General features: G+C 38.4%; 1 protein-coding gene across 5 annotated transcripts in view; it reads right to left on the reverse strand.

Moving 5' to 3' along the window:
• The window catches only part of PTPRA (protein tyrosine phosphatase receptor type A), a 170,620-nt gene that overhangs the window by 50,433 nt on the left and 102,467 nt on the right, over window positions 1-17,720 (reverse strand). For 4 of the 5 annotated variants that reach the window (XM_052651294.1, XM_052651295.1, XM_052651291.1 and 1 more), the window contains 3 exons: window positions 14,848-14,926; window positions 12,837-13,175; window positions 6,528-6,554 (listed from right to left, as the gene is read on the reverse strand). In XM_052651294.1, coding sequence (XP_052507254.1) covers window positions 6,528-6,554; window positions 12,837-13,175; window positions 14,848-14,920 — 439 coding nt within the window. In that variant the 5' untranslated portion in view covers window positions 14,921-14,926. The remainder of the gene's footprint in view (window positions 1-6,527; window positions 6,555-12,836; window positions 13,176-14,847; window positions 14,927-17,720) is intronic. The other variant, XM_052651292.1, reaches the window with a different exon arrangement.

The raw sequence follows: 17,720 nt of genomic DNA on the forward strand, positions 1-17,720 counted from the left end.
CCACCTCTGGTAACCAAAATCTGATCTCTTTTTCTATGAGTTTGCTGGAAAAACATTTTAACTCTCCCAACCTTTCAGGCCAGAACAGTCCTCAATCATTAAAGTCAGATTTTACCTCTTGACATCTGAATTATACCCATGTTTTTTTAAATACAGTTAAAGATAATACAGATAGTAAAGATGTCCCAGCCCTGTGTGACGGAAGGAGACTCAGATCTATTAATACAAGAGGAGAAAATTTACAGCTTCCTGTATCAAATCTGACTTGGAGACAGGTTCATAATCCAGTCACCATACCAGGTAGGGCTCCTCCCAAACCAGACTCATCATCTCATTGTGCTTATTAGCCTTGTCCTGGTTTGGGCTCTCTGGAGATATGGCCTTATATGATGCAGCCAAGGCAGGAACGGTGGCCCATTCTCTGCCACTCCCATCCCAACACCCCACTCCCCAACCATCCATTCTAGCAGAAGTTCAGCATTTAAAGGGCAGCATTTTAAAAGTACTAAAATGGTGTTCTGGGACAACAGTTGTCTATTTGCTTATACTCCCTTTCCAAGAAAACAAAGGGCATATTATTCTAAGGGCTCATAAATGGCAACCCACTCCAGTATTCTTGCCTGCAGAATCCCTTGGACAGAGGCGCCTGGTGGGCTACAGTCCATGGGGTCGCAAAAGAGTTGGACATGACTGAAGTGACTGAACATATGTAGACAAGTGAATCATCCAAAGTCTGAAGACACCCCTGGTCAACTGCAACATAATCAGTAAAGTAAAGGCCATACTCCTCTAGCCTCAAGTCCTAAGGCCCAATTTTTTGTCTTGTCTTCATACTTTTTGGCAGAAATATTTATCAACTCTCAAAGGCACCATCATTTTAAGAGCTTCTTCATAGGCTGTAAAGCACTCTAAAAACAGTGAAAGTCATCAAGTTGCCTCAAGTGCCCAAACCTCTGGGGTGAACCCAATCACTGTTGTCTTGGGCCAAATTACATTTGGAAGCCTTATTTTCTATTACTCATTCATCTTCCCTAAGGCCTCTGGAGTTAGCTTTCTTAAACAATAATCTGACCATCTTCCTTCCTTCCATTACATCACCAGGAGACACCCTGAGCTGAATGCCCCACTAAGGCTGCCTCCTACCACTTCCCACCTCATGCAAGTTAACCACGCACAGTTCCTTAAACACATGACTGGCTCTTTCATGTCTCCTCGCTTTTACTCTATCTCATGCACCCTCGTTTTCCTCAGTTACTATGTTAAACTGCTCAAAACTCACCATCATGCCTCCTTTCCACTCCCCATGTATAGTGAGCCTTTTAAGTTCTCCTCATAGCACTGTGTATGGTATATTCAATAGTCTGTAGCTGAGTAGACTGATTCTTGGTGTTCACATGCTTCTTCCATGAGACAGGGAACACTGCTCGCTCACAGAATCTTCAGCATCTCATAGGTGCTGAGTGAATATATTATTAAAGGTGCTTACAGAAAACCACTGGGCTTCCCTGGCAGGTCATCAGTAAAGAATTTGCCTGCAATGCAGGAGATCAGGGTTCCATCCCTGGGTCAGGAAAACTCTCTGGAGAAGGAAATTGCAATCCACTCCAGTATTCTTGCCTGGGAAATCCCATGGACAGAGGACCCTGGTGGGCAAGAGTCAGGCACGACTTAGTGACTAAACCACCAAAACAGAAAGCCATTATAAATGAAGTTCACTTAATAATGTCACTTACATCAAGATATCTCTTTAACAAGAATGTCAGCCCCTTTCTAGATTCCAATTCTAGAAAAGAATTGAAAGAGAAAGCCAGGGGGAGCAGGTGATCTGATCTGAGAGCTGAGAAACTTCAAGGAGCCTCTCTAGGATGCAACAGAATGTTTATCCTGCCTGGTTGTAGAACTCTTTAGTTCGAGAACTCCTTCACAAATACTAACAGGGTACTATTCCAGATCTACAAAAAAAAAAAAAAGAAGAACCAAAAAAACTCAAGTTATATAAATGATTACATCTAAAATAATTTATGGTTAGAAAATTTTTAGCCTGTACTCTTGCTATTTAACAAATATCAGTTATAAGGTCTTCATATAAAAACCCTACTTTTAAAAACATTCAGATGGTCAAGAATCCACCTGCAATGAGGGAGACCTGGGTTCGATCCCTGGGTTGGGAAGATCCCCTGGAGGAGGGCATGGCAATCCACTTCAGTATTCTTGCCTGGAGAATCCCCATAGATAGACTATGGAATCTGGTGGGCTACAGTCCATGAGGTTGCAGAGAGTTGGACACAACTGAGTACTAAGCACACAGCATATTAAAAAGTAAGATGAGACAAGTTTATGCAGAATTTTGTTTAAAAGATACAGGACAGAGAATGACCTAATGTGGTAGCAAGCTGCAGTGTAACCCTGCCTTGGGATACTATGGAGCACCCCTGTTCCCACAGTTCTGACTGGATGGCTGAGATTCCTGATCCTTTAGTCACCCATCTAAGTGACAGTAACAGAGTGGCAGCGGTAGCAGGAGTTGCTGAGCAGCTGCTATATGCTGACCTGGTACTAGTTTAATGTCACTTCATTTCTCACAACAACTCTACGGAGGAAATTTTGTTCCCATCCTATCTTGCAAATGGCAAAAGAAGACAAAGTACCTACCCCCACCCCTGCCATAAGTGGTAGAGTCAACACGCAAACTCACATGGTCTAGTTCCAAAGCCCACACAGACTAATGCCCTTGCTCTGATATCATGGCATCTTATTTCCCACCCCCTACCCAATTCTCCTGCCATCACTGCCTCACAGGTACATGAAATCTCTGTCTCAGAGTCTATTTCCCCTAGAACAAAACTAATAAAATTGGGATTTCAAACTATCAATGACTGAATAACAACTGGAGAGTATACTCATGACCACTGTATTATGGTAGATAATGTTTGAATTAGCTTTAATATATTACTGTATATTACACAAATCATCCAGTCACACAAACTAACACCAGCGAAAATGTTTTAAAAGAAAAGCTTGTTACAAAAGAACAAATATTGTGAATCCACTTGAATGAGGTACATAGACAAATTTATAGAGATAGAAAGTATATTAATGGTTACCAGGGGCTAGGGGAAGAAGAAACATGGAGTTATTGCTTAATGTGCTACAGAGTTTTCAGTTCAGTTCAGTCGCTCAGTCGTGTCCGACTCATTGCGACCCCATGAATTGCAGCATGCCAGGCCTCCCTGTCCATCACCAACTCCTGGAGTTCACTCAGATTCACGTCCATCGAGTCAGTGATGCCATCCAGCCATCTCATCCTCTGCTGTCCCCTTCTCCTCCTGCCCTCAATCCCTCCCAGCATCAGAGTCTTTTCCAATGAGTCAACTCTTCGCATGAGGTGGCCAAAGTACTGGAGTTTCAGCTTTAGCATCATTCCTTCCAAAGAAATCCCAGGGCTGATGGCCTTCAGAATGGACTGGTTGGATCTCCTTGCAGTCCAAGGGACTTTCAAGAGTCTTCTCCAACACCACAGTTCAAAAGCATCAATTCTTCAGCGCTCAGCCATCTTCACAGAGTTTTAGTCTGAGATAATTAAAAAAAATTGGGGGACAGATGGTAGTGATGACTGCGTAACAATGTGAATGTACTTAATGCCACTGAACTATGTGGTTAAAATGGTAAATGTTGTATTTTTCAAAATTAGGAAAAGGCTGGCTCCACCAAAATAATTTGGAATACATTTAATAAATAATACACATGAGAAAATAATTACTGAGTTGGCCAAAAAGTCTGTTTGGTGCTTTTGGTAAGATGGCTTTAGTAGTGCTCAGTTGTCTTTAACTTCATTCGAAACAATTTTGTTAAGACTGTATTGTGACAGCTGTCATGTCAGCGTGTATTTTTTTTTAAAATATCAAAATTGGTGAATTTTTGTATAGCTATTTTAATACTGAAGATGTAAGGAAAAAAGCAACATTTTCAACATATTATACTTATTATTTCAAGAAAGGTAAAAATGACACTGCAATGCAAAAAAAGATTTGTGGAGTGTTTGGAGAAGGTGCTGTGACTGATCAAAAATGTCGAAAGTGGTTTGAGAAGTTTCATGTTGGAGATTTCTCAATGGACGATGCTTGATGGTCAAGCAGACCAGTTGAAGTTGACAGTGATCAAGAGACATAACATTACACCATATGGAAGATAGCTGACATAGTCAAAATATCCAAATCAAGTGTGGAAAATCATCCACACCAGGTTGGTTATGTTACTTGCTTTGATGTTTGGGTTCCACATAAGTTAAGAGGAAAAAAAACCTTCTTGACTATATATTCACATGTGATTCTTTACTGAAATGTAATGAGAATGTTCCGTTTTTAAAACAAATTGTGACAGCTGATGAAAAGTGGATACTGTACAATAATGTGGAATGGAAGTGACTGTGGTGCAAGCGAAATGAACCACAACCAATCGCACCAAAGGCTGGTCTTCATCCAAGCAACATAATGTGGGTACATGGTGGACTGGAAGGGAGTTCTCCATTAGGAGCTCCGTCCAGAAAAACAATTAATTCCAATAAGTATTGCTTCAGATTAGACCAACTGAAAGCAGCACTCAACAAAAAACATCTGGAATTAGCCAACAGAAAACGCAAAATCTTCCTTCCATCAGGGTAACACAAGACCACATGTTTCGTTGATGGCTAAAACTGTTACAGCTTGGCTGGGAAGTTCTGATTCATCTACTGTATTTACCAGACATTGCACCTTCAGATTTCCATTTATTTTGGTCTTTACAAAATTCTCTTAACAGAAGAAATTTCAATTCCCTGAAAGACTGTAAAAGGCACCTGAAACAGTTCTTTGCTCAAAAAGATAAAAGTTTGGGCAAGATGGAATTATGAAACTGTCTGAAAAATGGCAGAAGACAGTGCAACAAAACAGTGAATAAGTTGATCAGTAAAGTTCTTGGTAAAAATGAAAAGTATGTCTTTTTTTTTTTTACTTAAAAACTGAAGGAACTTTCTGGCCTACTAAATAGTTTCTTCAACTTTGAAAGAAAGGAAGTAGAGCAGCTTGCCTCCCTTCCCCTCTTTTTATTCTTTTATGCTCTGTCAATTAAAACACCAGCTCCTGCTGTTCAAAAACATATCAAAGATCAATGCATAAGAATATATAACCCTTAACACCTACATAAGACATCATTCGCTTAGCAAACCCAACATAATACAGATGCTTCAAAACAATAGCCTCATTTGTCAAAAAGCACTTGGCTTTAAAATTAGAATGTGATATCAAAATTTATAGTAATACTTCTGAAGATAGGCTCTAGTAACTTATCATTACATATGAGGCTGAGACTATGTATGCGTCTTCATTTTCCTATTTGGTTAAAGGCAGTTACACAAAATTATTTTTTAAACTTAAAACACTTATTACATTGTTGTTCAGTCACCCAGTCGTGTCCAGCTCTTTGAGACCCCATGGACTGCAGGATATCAGGCTTCCCTATCCTTCACCATCTCTCAGAGCTTGGTCAAACTCATGTCCATTGGGTCGGTGAGGCCATCTAACCATCTCACGCTCTGTCATTCCCATCTCCTCCTGCCTTCAATCTTTCCCAGAATAAGGGTCTTTTCTAATGAGTTGGCTCTTCGCATCGGGTGCCCAAAGTAATGGAGCTTCAGCATCAGTCCTTCCAATGAATATTCAGGACTGATTTCCTTTAGGATGGACTGGTTTGATCTCCTTGCAGTCCAAGGGACTCTCCAACACCACAGTTCAAAAGCATCAATTCTTCGGCACTCAGTCTTCTTTATGGTCTAACTCGCATATCCATACATGACTACTGGAAAAACCATAGCTTTGACTAGATGGACCTTTACCGTGTCACAATTAGCAATCATCTAGATAATTAAAGTAATTTATTTCTTTTTATCAGAGTATTAAAATCCATATTAGTCAGGTAGATAAAACAGGGATAGTATCTGGGGCAAGAAAAAGGCTGAAGAGTAAGAAAAGAAAGTGAAAGTGTTAGTCACTCGGTTGTGTGACTCTTTGTGACCCCATGGGCTGTAGCCTGCCTGGTTCCTCTGTCCATGGAATTCTCCGGTCAAGAATACTGGAATGGGTTTCCATTTCCTACTCCACGATGGCAGCCTTACTATTCCCTAATCGAAATGTGCACTTCTACACATGGGGATCCATGTGTTCTATTCTCTGGTGACCAGGGATTCCACAGTCCTGCTTTGAGCACTGACACAGCATCTTCTGCCATAGGGACTTTATACGAGAGGGCTGAAAATCCATATAGAGTGACACAAGGCCAACATTTTACAGACTACGGAAAAAACAACATCTACATTTAAAAATGATGAATAGTTGTTTCTGTTACTCTTCTCCATGAGGTAATTATGGAAACAGTTTAAGGGAAACTAAACACATCACAGCCAGAGATGCACAAAGTCACACAGACTGAGCAGAGGAAGCCCAACAGATACTGTACACTGTGAAAGGACAAGAGACGCAAGGTGAACGGCTCACCTCTTCTGTCCTTCGAGTCAGAATTACCTGTGTGATAAGTAAAAAAACAGAGATGTTCACTCAGGTTAAACAAAACCATTATTATTTAACCTAATGCAAGTCAAAATAAGCTCTAAGAATATAGATACTTTTCCCTTGTATATGCTGGAGCTAGAATGAGGCACCCGCAAACAACTGGGAAATAAGACTGCCCAGATTCATTAAACTTTTATCAATGATCTGGCCTTCTCCCTGAGGACTAAAACAACACAGCATCAATGTTCATAAAATGTACAAGAATGCAAAGAGTAATATAAACACAATGGTTCTTGTGGTCTTTATGTCCTTTTAGGCCATCAAAATGCAACAGGTCAAAATTAAGTTAAAAATATAAAAGACCTAAATGATAATAGATAATGAAATCTAAATGGCATAAATCAAACTCATATACTAACAGAGAAAATTTTTTCAAAGGCTTATGGAATATCCACAAGCCTTTATAAATTCCTCATAGGAGAAACAGCACAGACAACATTCTTTTATCATGATGTAGTAAAACTAGAAATTAACAAAGTAGGAAAATACTTGAAAATTAAAATCAAAACCAAATTGCAAGGGACGTTCAAGAGGGAGGGGACATATGTATACTTATGGTTGACTCACACTGTTATATGGCATAAACCAACACAACAAACTAAACTGCAAAATATCTAAAAATAACAAATCACATTTGCGGCAGAAATCAACCACCTTTCCCCCAATATCAATTAGTCTCTTCCTCTTTGCCCTTAGTAAAGAACATCCTTCCTTTTTAGGTGAGCACAAAGCTGTCCAGTTAGAGACTTAATTTCTGATATTCTAGGTGTAATCATATGAAGAATTCCAGTCAACAGGATGTGAACAAAAGGGAGAAGAGTAACTTCTGGGTCCCACCCTCTAGAAAATAAATTGTACTATTTTCTCCTGTTTCCCCTTCCCAGGGGCTAGAACCAGAATCCAGTGATAAGACCCATCTCTGATCAAGCAGATGAGGGCAACTGTCAGGATGCCAGAGCCACAAAAAAAAAAGGAAAAGCTTGGTTTCTGACAAACCGAAGCACCAGCCCCTCCGCTAGCCCCCCACTTATGGAATGTGACAGGGGAAGGACATTTTTCTGTAACCAAAGAATTTTGGTATGTCTTTGTCAGAATAGCTTAGACCACACCCTAACTATCTACCTACAGGAGCATTTATGGGTTATGCCTAAAGCTGTGTTTATAAAAAATTCATAGCATTACATACATATTAATTAAGAATGAAAACAAACAAATGAAGCATTCAATTAGGGAAGATAGAAAAAGTGTAAAATAAATCTAAGAAAAGCAAGAAAAGAATAAGAATAAAAGAGAAATTAATGAAATAAAAACAAAAATAACAGAACTAATAAAATATACAATATTTATTGCAGATTTCTAAGAAGGAAAAAGCAACAAACGATGAAATAGGTTAGTCAACCTAAACAGGAAAAAGGACTTAAATATATAAAATACTCACAGGGATATAAGAAGTTAACCCTAAGGGATGACTATTTTCTCAAATCTATTTAAGTAATTTTGAAAACCTGAACAGAATGAAGATTTTAAGTGAACTTCAATTATTTTCATAAAGCAAAGCAAAACATCGACTAATAAAACTTATCAAAACTAGCTACATACAAAGGAAACACATATACCAATCTCATTTAGAAACAACTTAGAAAAATTTACAATAGAAAATAGCAAATAAATCACAACACTTCAGTCAAGAAAAATATAAGACCAAGTGGAGCTATTCTGCAGGAATGTAAATAGTTGAAAAACAGGAAATCAATTAATATGACATACTGTAGCACATAATAGAAAAATTCATACAGATCTTGCTCATTGATGCTGAGCAGGCAACTGGCAGAATTGAACACCCTTTCTTAACATAAATACTCTTTAAGACAGGAATGAATCGATAAATATCTAGAAATAAACTGAATAAAACATGTGCCACACAAGTGGTAAAAATTTTAAAATACTTCGAAGAAATACAAAATAAAAGACTTCAGCAAATGGAACATATAGCATTCTTAGATAGGAAAAATTAAAGATATCAACTGTCCCTGTTAATCTAAAAACATGATCAATAAGAACTTTTCCCAGCTATACAGTAAGTTGATTCTAATATTCATGAAGAAAAATAATCAAGAACTAGCAAAATTCTGAAAAATAAGATTAACAAGGGATGACTCACTTTATCAGATATTAAGTATTTTATAAAGTCCACCGTTCACACTTAACGTCAGAAAAAATTCCAGATGGATCAAAGATTTTAGTGCAGGCACATACATGCACATGCACACACACAGAGGAAAAAAACTGTAACAGCATGAAAGAAAAAACAAAAGAAAATTATTTTATAATATTGGTGTAAGGAATGGCTTTTTATATATGATCTAATTCCTAGAATACATTTAGTTAACACAAATCCGTTTTTTTCCCACTGTGCAGCACGCAGGATCCTGGTTTCTTGATTCAGGATTGAACCTGTGTCTCCTGCAGCGGCAGTGCAGAATTTTAACCACTGGACAGCTAGAGAAATCCCATAAACCGATGTTTTTAATTAAAAAAATAGCTGATAGTAACAGTTTCTACAATGAAGAAAAGTTAGATGAACAACTAGGCGAAATAACTGCAGTCTTATTATAGGGCTCATTTCTTTAACATCAAAGACCTTCTATAAATGAATTGGGTCACATCCTCTGGAAAAGAAATTGTACTATTTCCTCTGTTCCACCTTCCCAAGGGCTGGAACCAGAAACTAGTGATAAGCCTGACACATAATGCAAATTCAAGTCACACTGAGATACTGATTTTCACCTGTCAGTCTGACATAGATCCAGGTGTTTGATAATTTATTGCACTGAAGAAAATGTAGGAGAACAGGCATTCCGACACACAGCTTAAAACAGGGAGATCTCATAATATTCAATTTAAATTTACAAATGAGCACTAAAAATAACTTATTTAACCTATCCCAAGACTATTGTTGGTAAGTGTAAAATCAGCCTGAATGATGACTAATATGGCAGACTGGATAAATATATCAAAGTAAAGCCATACAACGAGGCAGCTCCCTACTATAAGACAGAAAAAGTATGACAGGCTAATTGAAAAGAAGTAAGGTGAAGAAATATACACAGTACATTTATTATTTGTGTTCTAAATGGAAGAAAAAAGGTATGTATAAGTATGTGTGTATGCTTATTTTAAAAAAGAAAAAACTCAAAGGTCAATAGGAAAGAAAAATTAAGATTAAAAAATTATTCCAGGGTAAGTCCAATACCCAAATAATGAGGATTTTTAGAACAAGACAGAGAAAATGGAAGGGGGAAGAACATTTCTGAACAGATATTAAGAAAATTTTTCAGAACCAAAGGACAAAAACTCCAAAGGTCCTATCCCAAAATAATGAACGAAAGACCCACATCAAGATCCATTTCTATGACATTTCAAGGCACCAATGATGAAGAGAAGATCTTTAAAAACACACAAACAATTAGGAATCAAGACAGCAGTACAGTTCTCCAAGCTTGCAAATTAGAAGTCTGGACAATGCTTTAAAAATTCTAGGGAAAAAAATATTTCCTCAAATTCTATACACACCCCTGAAGATCTTTTTAGACATGTGAAAAAGAAATCTAGATTATCTAGATATCTAGTAAGTCTGACTTTATGGAAAACTGTATTATGAAGCTATGGAAAGTGCAGGAGGAACTGGCTATCAACAGTAAATAGAAAACTAAACAAACAAATAAAAGGCAATTTCACATTATACCCACAGCTCAGCAGGGAACAGTATTACAGAAGTCATGATGTAACAATTATGGGAGGGTTGGTAAAATGGTGGTAAATGAGGAGGATGTGGGGTTGCAGAATGTAACATCCTGATGTGCCATAAAGTTTTCCTTTTACTGATCTTGAATAATAGTCACCAGTGAAATACAGTCTCAACTTCCTCTGATACATGAAATGTGTTAACTGTTCAATAACTGGCTTCTCAGCTATGGCATAATTTGGACCTACAGCAGATTACAGAAAACTCAGTAGCAGTGTGGAAAGACCACCGAAGTGAGAAATAGGTCTAATTCACTACCTGACAGCCTTCAGATCTGAAGCAAATTATTTAACCTCTAAGGTCTTACATCAAACATCTACTAAAAAAAGAGATAATTACCACTGGTCATCTCACAGATTATTAAATCAAAGACAGAACAGAACATAAGTTAAGAACATAAGCCGTGGGACTTCCTTGGTCGTCCAGTGGTTAAGAATCTACCTTCCAGTGTAGGGGATGTATGTTCCATCCCTGATTGGGGAACTAAGATTCCACATGCTGTGGGGCAATTAAGCCCGTGAGCCACAACTCCTGAGCCCATGTGCTCTAGAGCCTGCGCACCACAACTAGAGAAAGAAGACCCAGCACAGCCAAAAAAACAACAAAAACACAGGCCGTTAAGTTAGTGACAGTTGCACCTTCTCCATTTACTAATTCAGCCTGCACAAGTTTTGTTTTTCCTCTCTAAGCAATGGCCATAATTTACAGAAAGAAATACATTTTTATACCATTACTTGGTATATGTTTGTGTATAACTTGAACAGAAGTTTTATGAAATAAGTTAACATGAAAAGAATAACAATTGAAAAGGACAATCCACACACACACAGATTTGTAGTGGCCCACTAAACTGATTTCATCAATCAGTCATGATTTGTACTTTGAAAAACACAGTAAACTCCTTCACCTATAAAACATAAAACAGAACCAGCATAACAGAATTCATACGATACTTCCTATGAGTTACTTCTATAAAACTCTTAGTACAATGCCTAACACTTAAAATTAGTGCTTACCACATGCAGGTCCCACTATAAATGCTTTACCCATATTAACCTGTTTAATGCTAACAGATCCTTCATGAATTAAGTACTATCAAAATCATTCATTCTTATATACTGATGACAAAACTGAGATACAGAGGTTAAATAAACTTGCCTATTGTCACACAGCTAGGGTACAGCAGAGTTAGGATTCAAACTCAAGTGGAAAATATGGGATTAAAGCTGGCAGGTGCAGGCTCTGAGTTGTAAGGTCTAGCTAAAAGATGTCATCAGCAAATGACACTCAGTTCATGAGCCATATGTGATTCCACCTAGGGGCACTCACCATCTAACAAGTGAAAAATATGAGCCAAGGGGATGAGACCAAAGAAGAGTAACTGATTTTTGCTAGAAAAGGAATGACAATTATACAGCTGTCAGGGAATTATTTCCTTTTACTACTCACAGAAGCCCTAAGAGGGACCTTCCCAATCCTTGGAAATTTGCCCTACCCTATGTAGTCTCATACTCAGGTCTCTGATTCTATCTTCAAAGCCACTTCCACTTCAGTGATTGACTCAAGGAGAAGTGGGTTGGGTTCAGTCCCTGAACAAACTGGCATTGTAACTTAACTGTTTTCCTGATCTTCTCTTAATAATTCTACTCCTGGCCACAGGCCTTGCACTCTTATCTAACTGTTATAGATAAGGCCCATTCTCCTTCCCACATTCTCCAGGGATTCCTTTCTTTTCAAGGCTAACCCTATTATTCAATTATACTATCCTTTCAACCTCAGTTTCTAGCATTATCAATTACCTATCCTCTTTCTCTTATATCTTCTTCTCTATCTTTAAACATTAGTGAAGTGAAAGTGAAGTTGGCTCAGTCGTGTCCGACTCTTTGCGACCACATGGACTGTAGCCTATCAGGCTCCTCCTTCCATGGGATTTTCCAGGCAAGAGTGCTGGAGTGGACTGCCATTTCCTTCTCCAGGGGATCTTCCCGACCCAGGAATCGAAGCTGGGTCTCCAGCATTGCAGGCAGACGCTTTACCGTCTGAGCCCAAGTGTCCCTAATCTAGCCAGGACTCCATGCAAAGCAGAATATCCTCCAGAATCTACTTTCTTTCCTCCTTTTTTTTTTGGCCATACCATGCAGTGTGCTGGATCTCAGCTTCCTGAACAGGGATCGAACTTGCGCTTCCGGCACTGGAAGAATGGTGTCTTAACCACTGGATGACCAGGGAAGTCCCCTATCTTCTTTCCTCTTAATTCTATGTTAACCAGATATTCTTGAGAATCCCCTATATCTAGGTTTCACTACTTTGCTTGGGCAATTTTACTTATTTCAAGAAATTTTATGGCTAGAAAACACAAACAATAACAATAAAAGGGTAAATAAACTCAAAGAGCCAAAGAAAGAACAAACAGAAACCATCTCTAGTACCTGAAGGAGGAAAAGTTTCTGGAGTGGTTGCTGCAGTGCTGGCATTCCCCTCCCAAGGTTCTGTTCTGGTATCTGTGAACTGGTTATCTGGAAGCCATGTTCCATTTGGTGAAATTGCAGTGAGTACAGAATTGGTGCTTACTGTTCTTGTGGTTCCATTGTCAGAGTCTGAAGAATTGACAGTGGTTACATATATGGGTCCCAGAGTTAGATTTGGGCTGAATGTTGGTGCCAAGGAAGAAGTTACTGAAGGAGTAGGATTTGAAGTTTTGGTCTCTTCTTTAAGTGATTCTGTTGTAGATGCTTTCACAGATCTTGTAACGCCTACTGAAGGTGAAACTATAAACACCAAAAAAACCAAGAAAACATCACACAAAGAATTGAGATCTCAAAAGTTATGAGACACAAAGCAGCAAGCCCTACTGCACCTCAAATACTTGGAGACCAATATACACACCACACACACACTTTTATTATCTTTTTTAAAAATTAAAGTATAGTTGATTTACAATGTTGTGCTAATCTCTGCTGCACAGCAAAGTGACTCAATTACATACACACACACATTCATTTTTAAATATTCTTTTCCATTATGGTTTGTCCCAGCTCATATTTCCCTGAGCTATAATAGTAGGACTTTGCTGTTTATGCATTCTAAATATAATAGGTTGTGTCTACCAATCCCAAACTAACAGGCAGTCCCTCCCCTCACCTTCTTGGCAACCACAAGTCTGTTCTTTATGTTTGTGAGTATTTCTATCTCATAGATAGGTTCATTTATGCCATAGTTTAGATTTCACATATAAGTGATAGAGGGTATTTGTCTTTCTCTGACTTACTTCACTTAGTATGATAATTTCTAAGCTGCTGCAAATGACATCATTTCATTCTTTTTTATGGCTGAGTAGTATTCAATTGTCGGAGAGGGCAATGACACCCCACTCCAGTACTCTTGCCTGGAAAATCTCATGGACGGAGGAGCCTGGTGGGCTGCAGTCCATGGGGTCGCTAAGAGTCAGACATGACTGAGTGACTTCACTTTGACTTTTCACTTATATGCATTGGAGAAGGAAATGGCAACCCACTCCAGTATTCTTGCCTGGAGAATCCCAGGGATGGGGGAGCCTGGTGGGCTGCCGTCTATGGGGTCGCACAGAGTTGGACATGACTGAAGCGACTTAGCAGCAGCAGTATTCAATTGTCGGAGAGGGCAATGGCACCCCACTCCAGTACTCTTGCCTGGAAAATCCCACGGACGGAGGAGCCTGGTAAGCTGCAGTCCATGGGGTCGCAAAGAGTTGGACACGACTGAGCGACTTCACTTCACTTTTCACTTTCATGCATTGGAGAAGGAAATGGCAACCCACTCCAGTGTTCTTTCTTGGAGAATCTCAGGGACGGGGGAGCCTGGTGGGCTGCTGTCTGTGGGGTCGCACAGAGTCGGACACGACTGAAGCGACTTAGCAGCAGCAGCAGCAGCATTCAACTGTATATATGTACCACATCTTCATTCATCTGTTAATGGACATTTACCTTGCTTCCATGTTTTGGCTATTGTGAATAGTACTATTATGAACATAAGAGTGCATGTATCTTTTCAAAGCAGAATTTTCTCCAGGTGTATTTCAAGGAGCATACACTCTTTAAATGGTGAATCCTTCCCTCCACTTCTAAAAGTTTACTGTCTAATGGAGGGAAAAACTGGTCTCTTAGTTAGTTCCTCAGAGTCAATATACAGGAGTCTTAAATAGTAACCATTTTGTCTTCTTTAACTTTTCAGGAATGAATATAATCTCTTTATTTGAAGTAGTATGGGGTATACAGAACAATGCTGAGTGTACATACAATATGACCCAGATTCCCAAAGACAACTTAATTTGCCATCACTTTTAAGTAAAACTTAATATTAATTTTTTCTTTCTTTAGTACCACCAAGGTCTTCAAACGTGGGTCACTAGACATAAATACAAAATTCTATTCCAAGTACCAATCTTACCAAATGGCAATTTACCTATGGTAGTGTTGCTGGCACCAACATGTATCAGACCACTGCCAAGCAGAGTAAGGAGGAACCAGGAATCCATGCTGACCTGGAAAATAGAGAGTCATTTTAGATACAGTACTGAAATACTGTAAAACTATGTCCAAACAACTCACCAAAGGAAGTATTTTGGGCAAATTCTTCTTAGCTATTAAAGTACACACACAGGACCAATGATCTTTTAGGAGTCTGATAAGCACAACTCTCCAGGAACCCAACTACTTAACTGAAAGTTTATACAACTATAAGAGCAAGCAGTGGTTCTCAATCTTGGCATACTTTAGAATCACTCAAAGAACTTAATAACAACAAAACTCTGTGCCAGACTATATCTTTGGGAGTGAGAGGTAGGTAGCAGTCCTTTTAAAAGCTTCCTAGGTAACTGCAGCTTTAGTGTCGTCAGAATGAGAAGCACAGAGAAGGTAGGTTGACTGCAAGAATGTACTGACCTCCAAAGCAGACATTATACAGCTGTCCTCAAACTTTATTTCCCTTCAAACCATATCAGAGGGATGTGGCCCATTCACATTGGTAAGAGAGGTTTATTCATCCATTCAGATGTCTGTGCCTGATATTAAGCTACGTGTCAGGGAAACAACTAGGGAACAATATACTCCAAGGTCCCATTTTCATGGGACTCATAGCACAGAGGTAATTTAATGTGGCAGTGACTCTCCAAAACAACCAGAACATGCCTCTCCGAGGGGAACATGAAAATCTCTGAGGGAGGGTGGAGAGATGTAGGTGGTTTATACACACCCCAGGAGATTGCCTTTAATACCAGCAATCATGCTTAGCAGGGAACTGGGTTCAGCCAATGGCCTTCCCAAGGTATAACCATACGTGATTTGACCAGTTCCCCACTCTTCCTACCTGACTGTTACCCAAAATGGGGAGAGCACACAATTTCCTCCATAAGGGTTAGGAAACAGATTGGAAGGCTGATTACTGTGTATGTATTCATGTATAGTCTAGATAAATCAATAGGAAATGGTTTTGTGAAAAATAACAATGTCTTTGGAGGAAGCAGGCTAGACCATCACTTCATTACATATATCAAAATAAAATCCAGATGGGCTGAAGAATTAAATGTTTACAGACACATTTTAAGAGGAAATAAATGAGTATGTTCATAATGAGGAAGGATTTTCTAGACATAAAGGCAATGTAAGAAATCACAAAGGTGTAAAGCAATTATCTTTCAATAGAAAATAAATTAATTAAAAAAAGAAATCATGAAGGAAAAATGGAGTATCTGGCAATAAAAAAAATTATGAAAGAAATCAATCAAACAATGTTAATGGATTGGAAGATTCCATACTGTCAAGACATCAGTTCTTCTCAACTCAGTTTACAGATTCAATGCAATCTCAATCAAACTACTACCAACCTATTTTGTGGATAGCAATAACTAGTTCTAAAGTTTATATGCAGATGCAAAAGATGGAGAACAGCCAACTCAATACTGAAGAAGTAGAGTAAAGTCAGAGAATTACTATTAATTTAAAAGCAAATAGTAATACAAAAAAGCAAAGAAAGATACAGCAAAGAGTGGCAGTGTGGTACAGACAAACAGACCAATGGAACACAAGAGAACCCAGATAAAGACCCACACAAATATAGTCAACTGATCTTTGACAAAGGAGCAAAGGCAATACAATGGAGCAAAGACAGTCTTTTGAACAAATGGTGCTGGAATAACTCGGCATACACATACAAAGAAAAACAAAAACAAAAAACTAGACACAGATCTTATACTCTTCACAAAAATTAACTCAAAATGAATCACAGACCAAGATGTAAATGCAAAAGACTCCTGGAAGATAACACAGGAGAAAAATCTAGATGATCTTGGGTATGGCAATAACTTTTAAGATACAACCAAAGACAGAGCCATCAAAAAATAATCAACTGCACTTCATCAAAACTAAAAAATTCTGCTCTGTAAAGACAAAATCAAGAGAATGTTAAGACAAGCCACAGACTGTGAGAAAATACTTGCAAAAGACACATCAGCCAAAGGACTGTTATCTAAAATAAACAATAAAACCTCAACAATAAAAAAATTATCAAGCTGATTAAAAAAATGGTCAATAGCCTGAACAGACACCTCACCAAGGAAGATGTACAAATGGCAAACAAGCAAATGAAAAGATGTTTAACAGCATATGTTATTAGGGAATTGCAAAGTAAAACAATGAGACACCACTACACACCTATCAGAATACCAAACACTAACACCACCAAATCCCAGTGCTTCTGTGGAGCAACAGAAACTCTCTTTCACTGTGGGAATGACACTTTGGAAGGCAGTTTGCTGGTTTCTTGCACAACTAAACTTAATCTTATTATATGATCCAACCAATTGTGCTCCTTGGTATTTACCCAAGAAGAACTGAAAACTTACACCTATATAGAAATGTGCTTTATTCATAACTGCCAAAACTTGGAAGCAAGCAAGCTGTTCTTCAGTAGATGAATGAATAAACAAACTGTAGTACATCTAGAACATGGAATATTATTTAGCACTGAACAAGAAATGAGCCATCAAGCCATGAAGAAACATGGAGAAAAATGCATATTATTAAGTAAAAGAAACCAATATGAAAAGGCTACAGTCCGAACGATTCTGACTATATGATAATTCTTGAAAAGGCAAGGCTCTGGAGGCAGTGGTTGCTAGGGTAGGGAGGAGAGAGGAATGAACAGGTGAAGCACAGAGGATTTTAAGGGCAGTGAACTATTCTGTATGGTAATACAATGGTGGATACATGTAATTATACATTTGTCCAAACACAGAAAGTGTATAACATCAGAAGTGAACTCTAATGTAAACTATGGAC

This window comes from Budorcas taxicolor, chromosome 13 (assembly GCF_023091745.1).
Source record: "Budorcas taxicolor isolate Tak-1 chromosome 13, Takin1.1, whole genome shotgun sequence".
In the NCBI taxonomy this organism is placed as follows: domain Eukaryota; kingdom Metazoa; phylum Chordata; class Mammalia; order Artiodactyla; family Bovidae; genus Budorcas; species Budorcas taxicolor.